The sequence below is a fragment of the Nestor notabilis genome, unplaced genomic scaffold (genome assembly GCF_000696875.1).
Source record: "Nestor notabilis isolate BGI_N333 unplaced genomic scaffold, ASM69687v1 scaffold9453, whole genome shotgun sequence".
Taxonomy (NCBI): Eukaryota; Metazoa; Chordata; class Aves; order Psittaciformes; family Psittacidae; genus Nestor; species Nestor notabilis.
Window position 1 is genome coordinate 101,902 of NW_009923369.1, and position 12,454 is coordinate 114,355.

At 50.5% G+C, this 12,454-nt stretch overlaps 1 protein-coding gene across 1 annotated transcript in view; it reads left to right on the plus strand.

Annotated features, from left to right (window-relative positions):
* CDH23 (cadherin-related 23) overlaps positions 1–12,454 on the plus strand; it is a gene marked incomplete at its 5' end in the record, with an annotated part of 131,001 nt that overhangs the window by 100,194 nt on the left and 18,353 nt on the right. Inside the window, 10 exons of the mRNA XM_010012102.1 lie at positions 435–507; positions 783–899; positions 1,455–1,567; positions 3,631–3,738; positions 4,913–5,102; positions 6,000–6,145; positions 6,464–6,683; positions 7,592–7,744; positions 8,726–8,839; positions 10,027–10,175. Coding sequence (XP_010010404.1) covers positions 435–507; positions 783–899; positions 1,455–1,567; positions 3,631–3,738; positions 4,913–5,102; positions 6,000–6,145; positions 6,464–6,683; positions 7,592–7,744; positions 8,726–8,839; positions 10,027–10,175 — 1,383 coding nt within the window. The remainder of the gene's footprint in view (positions 1–434; positions 508–782; positions 900–1,454; positions 1,568–3,630; positions 3,739–4,912; positions 5,103–5,999; positions 6,146–6,463; positions 6,684–7,591; positions 7,745–8,725; positions 8,840–10,026; positions 10,176–12,454) is intronic.

Here is a 12,454-nt window from a genome sequence, read left to right on the forward strand (position 1 = left end):
ACAGGCTTGGAGGGAGTGCATTTGTATGCTAACAGCTTCTTTACAAAAAATGCTGTAGCTGATCTCTCTGCAAACACCCACAGCAGTCCTCTTAAACAAAGGCAGCCAAAGCTAAGCAGCTACACTGGCCAGTCCAGTTTGGTTTCAGACCAGTTGCCCAGGGTGCTTGGTAATGAGATAGTTGGTATTTCCCCACTGTATAGCTCAGCAAAGTCACTGGCAATCCACTTACCTTAACCTCAGCTGTCTCCACAGTGAAATCGTGTGCTCAGACCTCTGGAGTCTTAACCCCAAGTCCACCTTTCCCATGCTTAAGTCTTGAGCTGGTCATCTTGAGATGCAGTCAACCAGGAGCATCCCTCTAACCAGACTTTCACAGCTACCTGACAATTTTGCCTTTTTCCCAACCACTCTCTTGACTTTCTTTGCTTCAGGATGAAAACGACAACCCCCCCACATTCAGCAAGCCCTCCTACGTTATAACCATCATGGAGGACATTATGGCAGGTATGGGGCATACCCTGCTCCTTTTCTAGGCTAGCAGAAGGGCCCTGGGGTTCCTACAGCCAGAAGTGGGGGGATGATGGCTTTCTGGAGAGGTAGCCAGAGACATGGCAGTTTTGTAGCTGAGGGGCCTGGGGCTTTGGCTCCATTGTGCATGCAGGTGATGGGACCTCTTGGCTGGGTGACCTGCAGGAGTGGTGTGGGGGCACAGGGCAGCTGGGTAGAATTGCTTCAGGGTGCAGATGCTCACCCGAGCCCTCATTTCTGACTCCCGGAAGGAGCCACGGTGCTGTTTCTCAATGCCACTGACATGGACCGGTCCAGGGAATATGGGCAGGAGTCGATCATCTACTCACTGGAGGGGTCCTCACATTTTCGGATCAATGCTCGCTCAGGTGAGCCTTTGTACATGTTCTTCCTCTTTTCCTTTCAGTTCCCTTTCTTCATTTTCCCCTGGTTTTCTGCCCCACCATTGTTCCTCTTTCGCCTTCCTCCTCTCCCTGGAGCAGCCTGCTTAGGAGACACAAAGTCTAAGGGATTCACCAGATTTCAGACACTACCACTTTCCTGGTCACAGCGAGAGCTTTGACTGAGGCATCAGTGGAAGCTCAGCTCCTGGTGGAAGTGACACCTAAGAAAAGCTTAGGCTGCAAGGTCTGATGTTATCTAAGGAGAGGCTGCCTGCCTTCCTGCGCTGACATAATTTTCAGTTTGTTATGGGCAGAAACGAGTGTGTTGTTAGATGAGCTCCTGTGGGAAGTTACAGCAGGAAGTTTGCAGGAGCTTACTGACAAGCTGACCTTTCCAGGACCCATGTATTTAAAACTGAATAAGAAGAAAGGGCCCATTTGTGAAGGACCCTGTTTCTGGTTTTGAGTGTCCCTTTTTTTCACCAGTGCCCCTGTTCACCATACGACATCTCTAATCTCTCTCATCCCTTGCGGCTGCAGGAGAAATCACGACGACATCTTTGCTGGACAGGGAGGCCAAATCCGAATACATCCTCATTGTCCGGGCAGTGGATGGAGGCGTGGGCCACCATCAGAAGACAGGCATTGCTATGGTGAGTGTGTGAAGGAGCAACTCCCATCTCCTCAAGCCATAGGTGCCTGCCTAGGGCTGGCATTGGGAAGGGCTGCCCAGGCACCAATGCTTCAGTTCTGTATGCTATCAGTGTTCAATTTTAGCTGTGTGAATGGGTAAAGAGCTTACAGTGGTATCTGCCCTCTGGGCTACTCCTACCACTGCTCACAGCCCTTGCACAATGACTATCCGGGCTGTGTAGACCTTGAAATCAGTCTTCCTTTCCTGGCAAGCCATTCACTCAGGAGCCACTTGACCTTCCAGAGCTTTATGTGTCCAGCTCTCCATGTGAAGGCAGTAGCAGGTACCTATTCCACCTGCAGCATGACTCCCTTTGTTCATGCCTCTTGAGAAAATGCTTAGTTGGAGAGCCTGCAGGCAAGCTTAGTTGTTCTTGATGACTACTATTCACATACTGCCTGCATCAAGGGTTTCCAACCAGTTTGCGATGCCTAGGCTCCTCAGACAGTTCAAGTGGAGGTAAAAGCCATTGTACTGTGGACTGAAGCCCAGTGCTTTGCCTTGCCCTTTGCAGACGTCAGGGAGGCCAGCTGTTTGCAAAGGTTTTGTAAGTCTTTGGAAATATTAGGAGGTCAAAAGCCAAAGATCCATCTATCACTGCTCATGCCACCATGTTGGCTTGAACGTTTCATAACATTTGTGTGCTCTTGCCCCTTGGAATACCCAGTTGGGTCGCAGGAGAGATGTCCCATGCAACAGAGGGTGATGCAGAGATATATTGTGGTTGTGCTGAGAAGATCCCTAAGATAATTGTTGCTACTGCTGAGAGCAATCAGGAAGTGTATGATCCATATAGCAGACCAGAAGCTCCCTCGGCAGCCTCCCTGAGGCACATGACAGCCATGGCTGGGCAACAGCATGGCAAGATGGATGCTGGTTTCCCCTTTGGGGATCCGGATGAGATGATGTTCTCCTAATAGTTTTATACAAAGGCAAAACTCTTTGCAACACATATTGCAACTAAAAAAAAAAAAAAAACCAAGAAAAAAAACACACATCATAGTTCTTAAAAAGTTAAAGAAAATTAAAACCTGGTGAGAAGTGGGTGGTAAATTCAGTTTGTCTGCTGTCATTAACAAGGATATATACCTGCGACTCAAAGCTGTTCCCTATAATCATTCTTGATCTGGGAATAAGAGTCCATTCACGGGCTTTGCGAGGTCCCTGGGTGTCAGACAAGCACATAAGATACTCAGAGAACAGGTGGGTCACCAACCTCCCCCGGGACCACTGCTGTGCTTTGGCTTGGGCCTGGGGACTGTGGCGTCCAGATTCGCCTCTTCTGCCACCGGGTGGCGCCAGCAGCTCAGCCTGGCGCGGTTGCAGGACCCGCTTACTTGGGCGCAGAGGAGACCCCAGGAGACGCTCAGCCAGGCACCGGGGGCTCAATCCTGCCCCACTGCCCTCCTTCCCTTGAATTACAGCTCTTCCCTCAGGTACCTTTATAGACTCACAGGCTGGATTGAAATGGGTGATGCGGGCAGGTGAGAGACTCCTGGACAACAGAATGCATCTCAGAGGCTCACTACTGTCACTTAAATGCCACTTCCCAATGCCGAAAATGAAGCTAGGTAACACTTCAGAGCACCACCCTCTCCCATGCTTCCTTGTCTTTGCACCTCCCACCCCCGTTACTGTATCCTCTCCTGCTTTCTCATTTATTCCTTCTATTTTTTTCTCTTTTTACCAGTCAGATTTTCCTTCCTTTCCTGCCATGCTCCCACTGTCAACTCTCTCCCACCACCATGACCAATTTTGCATCCCACCCCTCCAGTGAAGTAGCTGCTTGAAAAAACACCTAGTGCTCCCACAGTTCTTTTAACTGCAAGGTAGTAAGTACATGTGAGCCAAACCAAGATCAGATATGCCAAGGAGTCTTTGCTGTAAAGATGCAAGAGGTTGTTTTTCTGCAGGCTTTCCCTCTGGAGGGTGAACATGTGTTGGGTACCTGGTGCTGCTGTACCCACAGGGGACACACCATGCTGCCCCAGGAACCAATACCACTTGCCTGCTCTCTTGCAGGTGAACATCACGCTGCTGGACATCAATGACAACTACCCCACGTGGAAGGATGAGCCATACTTCATTAACCTGGTGGAAATGACCCCCCCCAACTCGGACGTCACCACAGTAAGTGCAAGGGAAGGTGGCTGTTGTGCTAAAAGCCTTTTCCTTTCACCTGGAGAGTTTGTCACCCACTTGGCTGGAGCAGGGAGTCATCTCCTAACTGGTGTTACGTTCAGTCAGGCACCATCTGAGCCTCCTCACTGCTGCCTGTCCCATGTGTTTCTCTTCTCTGCTGGGATTTTTTTTTTCCTCCCTAGATTGCGTGGGGTTTGGCCACATTCTCCTTTTCTTAGCCTCTCCTGCAACCTCCTTCAAGGACCTCTCTCAGAGACATTGATTTACAGCCTTTCAAGTCCCTCTGGTGAAATAAAAGAGGAGAGAGGGAGGCTTGTACTCCATCACACCAGGAGAAAAATGATGGGCAGGAAACGGAAAATAAATGAGAGAAAAGTGAAGAGAATCCACAAAATCATATAAGGAGGAAGGCTGCAATAGAAAAGGAGTTGTGGCAGGGAGGAAGAAAGGTCTGGCAGTGCAGCCTGAGCCCAAGGCTGGCATTTTCCTCTCTTCTGTGTGGCACCAGCCCCACTGCTCAGTGACTGCTTGCTGTCGTCTTGCCTTTGACATCCCAATTAGTTGCTGGGAAAATAATTATTGTGTCACTGATATGATGTAAATTCAGCTGCAGGACAAGCAGCAGGGGGCAGGGAAGTTATGAGTGTAATGAAGTTGTTTTTTTGTTAATGTAGGTGTCCCCTGTAATTATAAATGTCACAGGGAGAACAGTAAAGCACAAAATGTCTGGCATGGAGAACTCCACCAGTGAATTATTTCCAGTGCTTCCAATGCAGCAGCACTAGTTCCTCTGTGTGCTTGTTTGTCCTCTACGTTTTATTTTTCTGAAGGATGCTTGTTTCATAGCTGTCTTTATTTAAAAGTAAAAAGCCCATTGAGTTGCTGCGTGCTTGTGTCTTTCTTGCCGTGTCATTACCTCCCAGGCTTGCAGGACAATTTTAGTGAGATTTAACACCACAGCAGAGGTCTCAAGGGTACAAAATCTCTGCAAGTATCATGAAAATATATAGCTGTATGGAGAAAGGATAACTTCTTGCTGCTGCTGGTATGGAGAAGCCTCTTATATGAGCTCAGCCACATTTTTCGGCACTGGTGAATCTATGTGAGAACTCACTGTGGGAATTAATTCCCTGCGTTAATTTTTGCTGTTTCTCGGCGGCAGGTGGTGGCTGTCGACCCGGACCTGGGCGAGAATGGCACGGTGGTGTACAGCATCCGGCCCCCCAACAAGTTCTACAGCCTCAACAGCACCACGGGCAAGATCCGCACCACCGGTGTGCTGCTGGACCGTGAGAACCCCAATGCCCAGGAGGCCCTGCTCATGCGGAGGATCGTGGTGTCAGTCACTGACTGTAAGCCCTGCTTCTGTCCCACTCCTCTTTGCCACAGTGGTTTGTCTTGCTCCACCGTAGCTGGAAATTGCTGGTTCTCAGGTTGTGCAAACATGAACCTCCTCACCCTCCGCTTTCCCTTCATGATGATTTTCACGTGTTGAGTTGAATTTTCTCAGCCTGATTTTTCTTTTATGATGAAATTTCTTTTTCTTTTCTGTTTTAAGGGTAAGTTGCAAAGATGTTTCTGAGGTTAGAAAATGAGAGTAGGTTAAAACCTTCTGCTAAAACAAACCAGAAACCTTCAAAATGCAAGCACAGTCATTTCTGTATCAGGCATGATGAGGAGCCTGGGGGGCAGAAACTCCCCCTCTTCTCAGTTTGGCTTCGTCAGTATCTAGGAAAGTCACTTGAGCAGCTGGGAGAAAAGAGCTGATCAAGTGGTAAAATGTATTCTTCTCTGGAAAGAGGATCTTACGGAAACTTTTTTAGGAAAAAAAGATATGAAGATAATTTTCTGTTATCCAGCCTGTTTCCAAGAGGCAGGCAGTACATATAACCTCTGTCCCTTTATATTCTTGCACCACTCAGCACTGTGCTAAAGCCGTTGTCCCATCCATCCTGCCATAAAGAGATAAGCACAGGCTGGTGCTGCTCTTGTTTTAAAGCTGCATACACAGGTAGCCATTGGTCTGCCTTGCATGCCTGCTGCCAGAGTCAGTTTTATCCTGCCAGGGGACTGCACTCATTAGTCCAATGGGCAGCAGTGCAAGGGGTAACATGGACAGGTCAGTGCCTGGAGGGGACAGCACCATCCTGCATCACTGTCTGCACAGGAAGCAAGGGCTCCTTTTTAGGGGAAAGGGGTGGAAATGGTTGGAGGCATTAACCGTGAGACCCGATTCCTGGCCTCCACAGGTGGGAGGCCACCCTTGCGAGCTACCAGCAGTGCTACAGTTTTTGTCAACTTGCTGGACCTGAATGACAACGACCCCACTTTCCAAAACCTGCCCTTCGCCGCTGAGATCGCTGAGGGCCTTCCTGCAGGATCCTCTGTCTTCCAGGTGAGCATGTCCCATTGCTGCCATGCCCCACGCTGGGAGCTGCTGCTGCTGTTGCTGCCATCACTTCTGCAAAGCAGACAGTACATCCTGTCCATCCTCTAGCAATGCAACTGGGAAGATGCAGAAGGGGTTGTGCTATCCTACTACATGTGCTCGCTCCCAGCAGAGGGGATGCTTCAAGGCCCCTTTGTTTCAGCCCAGCATCCCTGAGGGCAAAGAAACACTCAGGATTTATGTACTGTGATTTTCATTGTCAGGACATGATCGGGCTCCCCGATGCTCACCCCTTTCATCCCTTCCGTCCACTCTCCCCGCCAGGTAGTGGCCATCGACCTGGACGAGGGTCCAAATGGACAGGTGACATACCGCATGCAGGTGGGGATGCCCCGCATGGATTTCCTCATCAACAGCACCAACGGGCTCGTCACCTCCACCACTGTGCTGGACAGGGAGAGAATTGCTGAGTACTACCTGCGGGTGGTGGCCAGTGATGCCGGTGTGCCCTCTAAGAGCTCCACCAGCACCCTGACTGTCAAAGGTGGGTGCATCAAGACCCCTCCAAGCTCTGCTTGGCTGCAGAGCCCCCTCTGATCCCAAAAAGATGGGTGACAAGGACACCTCACCAGAGGAAATGTAGTTTACATAGGAGATACACTGAGGAATCAGGTATATGATTTGACCCGTTGTGTCAGTTTTTATGTACGGTAACACATAGGGAGGGCAGCCCATTGCACTGCCATCTACACAGACCTCATCTTGCCCAGTGTGAAGTCAGCATAATGCAGAGATGGGGGAAATATGGCATTTCTGGCAGACCCTCCAAATTCCGTATTGTTTTTCTTTCATTCTCACATCCCCAGTGTTTCTTTTTATTTTGGCCTGCCTTTTGCTTCAGCATGTGGTTTGCATCAGCTGCATGTCTGGATAGCCCAAGCAATCCCAGTTCAGAGCTGGGCCTTTATTCTGTGGTCTGTCTTTAATTTAATACATTTCTACTTAGTGGCTTCACACAAGGCTAGTGCTGAGGATAAGGATCACCTGGAAATAAACTGACCTTGCATTATCCTCAGGCCAGGGCTTGGAAAAAGAAGTTTCTGGTCCTGTAACTCCAGAGGCCTTTTCCATACACCAGGAAACACTAAGCTTATATTTAAGCCCCCTTTCCTTTGAACAGGGATGGAAATTAGTTTGGTTCAAACAGTAACTTTAATTACAGTTATGTAAGGTTTCTTTGGATGTAAGGGGAGGCATCTGTAAGTGTCAGAGGCAACTAAAATAGAGCCTGCAGCCATGGGGACAGTTCTTTACAGCTGGTGCTCAGGCACCCCTACCACACAAATGGCAGGGAGCAGCAGGCAGGTGGTTTTGGGAGCCCAGCAGAAGTCAGCCTGGCATCTGCAGGAGGGGCAGCCCTGGGAGGGCACTCAGGTCTGCTCCCTCTTTCAGTTCTGGACGTGAACGATGAGAACCCTACCTTCTTCCCGGCGGTCTACAACGTGTCACTGCCTGAAAACGTGGCCCGGGATTTCAAAGTGGTCAGGCTCAACTGCACGGATGCTGACATTGGGCTGAATGCTGAGCTCAGCTACTTCATCACAGGTATGCCAACCTTGCAAAACGCTGCAAAAGGAATCTGTGGTTGTGGAAAGGAGCAGGCTGCCCCAGACCTTAGCCATGGTGTTCTGCACATCAGCGTTGCCTTTCCCAGCCCCTCCAAACCTTGTACGGTATCGCCCTCTGCTGAACAGCTCCGCTTGGCTCCGGCCTTGCTGACTGCCCGTGCCCTGCGCGCCGTGAACCCTTGCCGCAGGCATCCCCTGCCCTCACTCCTCCGGGATACAGCCAGGAAAAGCATGAGGATGGGCAGAATACGCTGGGGAGCAAGGTCTGGGACAGCATTCACATTTATGGTTGGAAGCCTCCCTAGAGTTTTAGGGTACCTTGTAGCCCTGTGTGCAGGTGGTTTTGGGTGGGCAGGGAGCAGGCAGGCATCTGCAGCACCTGCAGCAGGAGGCTGGGGAACCCCCTGGGACCCCTCATGCTTTGACTTGCAAACTGCACATGTGGCATTTAGCCCTCAGGAAAAGGGCAGAAATAGAAGTGTCATCGGAGAGTTGTTTTTCTCACAAAAGCAGCCTCACATTTCATCTCACAGCTGCTCTGGCTTCCCTCACAAGAGAAACAGTGTGTGTTGCCCCACAGCTACCGCAGGCCACATGCAGAGTTACCCCAGTTTGCTTCCGAAGCATTCAGGAAATGATCTGGCTCTTACATGATTCAGCTTTTCCTACAACCATCTCTCTTTTCCTGCGCTGTGAGGCAGGCATGGTGTTTGGTGTGGCAGAGAGAAGATGCTCTGCCCACTTCTGCTGCAGAGATGCTTTGCCTAGGACAAGAGACAAGCTCATCCTACAAAACTTGCATTGCTCACAAGTGTGTGCCCTTCAGGAGGGCAGGCTGAACATTTGTGTTTTCCACAGCTGGGCTGACCCCATGCCCAGGCTGTAGCATCGCATGCAGTGCGGACTCTGCTCCCTACATCCAGACAAAGGGTGACGTGGTACTTGTCTTTTGCCACAGGTGGGAACCAGGACGGCAAATTCAGTGTTGGCTTCAGAGATGGGGTGGTCAGGACAGTCGTGAGTCTGGACAGGGAGACTGTGGCATCATACACATTGATCCTGGAGGCTATCGGTAAGGATTTCCCACTGTTCCCATGGGACCACTGATACACAGCCATACAGGGTGGCTGTGTGTGTGCTGAGTGGCCTCATGGGCAAGTCAGACAGCAACCTTTGAGGCGCTCTATAAACCAGAACCTGTGTTTGGCATTAGCATTTCACAACTCGCATGCATTAATATGTCCTGACTCCAATATGACTTTTGCAGACAGTAAATTCACCCCTCAGGCTCACCCGAGGGCTTTCCCTTTCCCCCAGGGCACGCAAGGCCACCCGTTCCCAAGAAGCTCCACACCATTTAGGGCAGATCTCCACCTAGAAATGCCAGCACCGCAGCATTGTTCACCTAATGCCATGCCATGCCAGCCTTTGGCTCAGTTGCTGCTGATTAATCCAGAGCCACCTGGCACAGGCAGAGGGCCCATGTGCCAAACGCATCTTGGCCGTCATTCCCAGAGTTTTATAATGATATGCCTGTTTACAGAAGACTTTTGAAAGGACAAATAAGCGGCCTGGTCAGAAATCTTGGGGGCATGGCACTGCAGGTGCCACAGGGTCTGCAGCAGGCATGCTGCACCGGTTGGGTATTCAGGACTGGATCCCAAGCAGTAAAGGGTCTGTCTGCCCCTCCAATGGGTATCAGACTGCATGTGTTTTCCCAGTCAGCAGATCCTATGGGCTGAGTGGGTTTAATGCTCATTTGCACTGGGCATGTCAGAAAAGCCAAGCCCAACCTATGGTCCCCATTGCCTCATTGTTTGTGCCATGTCCTTATCTTCTGAACATCAACCGGTCCTGGTGCTCTTTAGCTGTGAGCTGAGCTGAGTCTACAGGAAACTCATCAGACCCATCTGCTTTCATCTCCCAAATCCCTGACCACCAGGAGTCCCTTCCAGCATACATCAGTCTCTTAGTCTATGAAGTTGCTTTAATGACTAGCTGTGTTTCCAGCCTTGCTGGGCAATGGTTCCATGGCAGAGTTTGGGGGTGGTTCAGCTTTTCCATTTTCTTTGAGGACAGGCAGAAAAAAACCAAACCACCCCATGGTTCAGTGTGGGATTTGCAAGCTGCAGAAAAGACAGGATTTTAGTTTAAAAATTATGATCCCATTATTTTCAGTAGCCGAGGGCTGAGCACCACCTCTGTGCAAGGAGGAGATGGAGGTGACCAAACCTCCCCTCACCTTTCTCTCCCATACAGACAATGGCCCCACTGGGAACCGGCGCACCGGGACTGCCACCGTGTATGTGACTGTCCTGGATGTCAATGACAACCGACCCATCTTCCTTCAGAGCAGCTATGAAGTCAGCGTCCCTGAGGACATCCCAGCTGCCAGCAGTATAGTGCAGGCATGTGGCTCTCTTCCACCAGGGCTCTTGTGTGGGTGAAGGGGGTCCCCCACTCTCCATGTCCTGGCACCTTGGCTGTGAGCTGCAGGAAGCCCAGGGCAGAGATTTTCTCTCCCCATAAGTGGTCTGTTGCCCCAGGATAGGGCAAGATGTGTTCTTTGTTGTGTGCTCCTCTGATTCTTTGCTAACCCAAGCTGTGAACACCAGGGAGAAGACAGAAAAGTGCAAACAAAAAATCAGAAATTCACCCATTTCTGCAGAGGTGAGAGGAGAAAACCCAAGTGCCATGCTGGTGAAGCCCCTTTGCCTGTCTGGGTCCCCATTTTCTCCCTCCTCCTGGCAGAGAAAAGGCTGAGAGCGGAGATGTCAAGGGGAAGGGAGAAGAGTGCATGCAAAGAGATGCTGTAAGAGGAGGGGGGGAACTGAGGGAGAAAAGCATTTGGACTTTGTTTTCATTTTTGTTCCTCTTTGAGGGAGCAGTGGGTAGAGCTGAATGGCTCAGTGAGCACTGAATGAATGCTGGCATTCACGCAGCCTCCAAGGGCTTCCAGCATCTCTTCAAACCCAGGGCTCTTCTGGAGCAGGCACCAAAAGCTCTTTGCAGAGGGCCCTGGGAAGGCTTCTCCTGCCTTGAATACCTCTCCCAGCACAGGGAAAGGGGCAGCTTTGTCCCTGGCTCTCGAAGGCAGGGTGAGTCACCAGGAGAGAAGAAAGGAGCTTTTTGCCTCTTGCAACAAAGGTTTGCTGGGAGCCCTGCTCTGGGCAGCTGGTCCCCAAGCATGAGCCCTGCAGCTCCTCGTCACCTGTTGTGCCATGGCACATGGTATGTGATGCCCGTACCACCATGCCTGCCTCCGGGGTCAGGCATCTGCCTACATTCCCTGCCCCTGGGGTGGAGGTGTGTAGGAGAGCTGTGCAGGCAGAGAGAAGCCCTGCCATGGGACTCCTAAAACTGAGCCTGCTTTTCGAATCAAAAGACTGTGAATGGAGGAAACCCTGACATCAAAGTCCCTCTTCTTAGAGAATGCTTCCCAAAAGAGTGGATGCCCTTGGAAGTGTGTGGCAAAGGAGAGGTGGTATTTGGGGGGAAGTTTGTTTTCCACAGAACAAAATCAGAGGGAAATGGAAATGGGCAATCATCTGGGTTTAGTTTAATTTACACCTTTAGGGTGAGCCATTTGTACTGAAGGTCTCCCCCTTCAAATACATCCCCCCATCACTGTGGCAACAAGAGAGTTTTCAAAGATTTCCCTATCCCCTTCTCTGAAAGCCAGGCAGCCCAGGGCCAGAAGAGAGCAGGACCAGAAGAGAGCATGAATGTCCCAGGCAGCCTGGAGAGGTCCTGATGTAGAGCTGCACATCATGAGGGTCAGAGACCAAGTGAAACCCAGAGAGATGGGGTTCGGTGCTCACTGTGAGGCCTCACTGGGCATTGACACTTCACCTAGAGGGGTGAACTCAATAGCTGAACATAATACGAGCAGCAGACCTGGAAGAATTAAACCACTTTTTGTATTTTCTACTGATTCCTTTAAGCATGTCAGCTTACCTGCTGGCTGTTGTACCCTTTCCCAGCAGAAATGAGCAGCTCAGCTTTGCGCAGTGGCTTTCCAAGCTGGCACGGGCCAAAAAAAAGAAAGTTCTCTTTAATGCATTTATAGGCATGTTTACCTGCTCCCACTGCTCATTTATTGAAACAGGTTTCCAGCAGACAGCTGCAGCATACATCCTTCCAAGCATCTACCACAGCAACCACAGGTCATTGCATGGAGAGAGGGTAGACAGGGACTGGATGGCACACAGGGGCCATGAGCCTTCCTCTGCCTGCTCAGGACCACAACTCAGGGACAATCTCAGCTGAGGATTCCTTTTTTTGAAGCATATTTGCCCCAGGCTGCCTCTCTTCAAGGCAGTATTTGTTAGGTAGCCAGCTAGCTCTTCTCTGGCCCAGGTTGTTTGTTCAGGTGCCTCGCAACTTGCACAATGTTTTCAAAAGGAATTAAGCAGCAATATCTTCTGGACTGCCCGGTGATAGCTGTGTGTGGTTGTAGTTCGGATGCCTTTACCTTTCCTGCCAGGAAATGGTAACCTGAAAGCATTTGGGAACCTGAAATAGCAAAATCTCTTGTCGCCTTGCAGAATCACTGCCTGGAAATGAGCTGCTCAAAGGGGCTCTGCCAGGATGTTCAGGATACCAGGGGCTGCTTGAGGAGGGAACTGAGCCTGAACCAAAAGCCTGGGAAAGAATAGCATTACAGGGTGAGTTAGTTCCTGCTGGA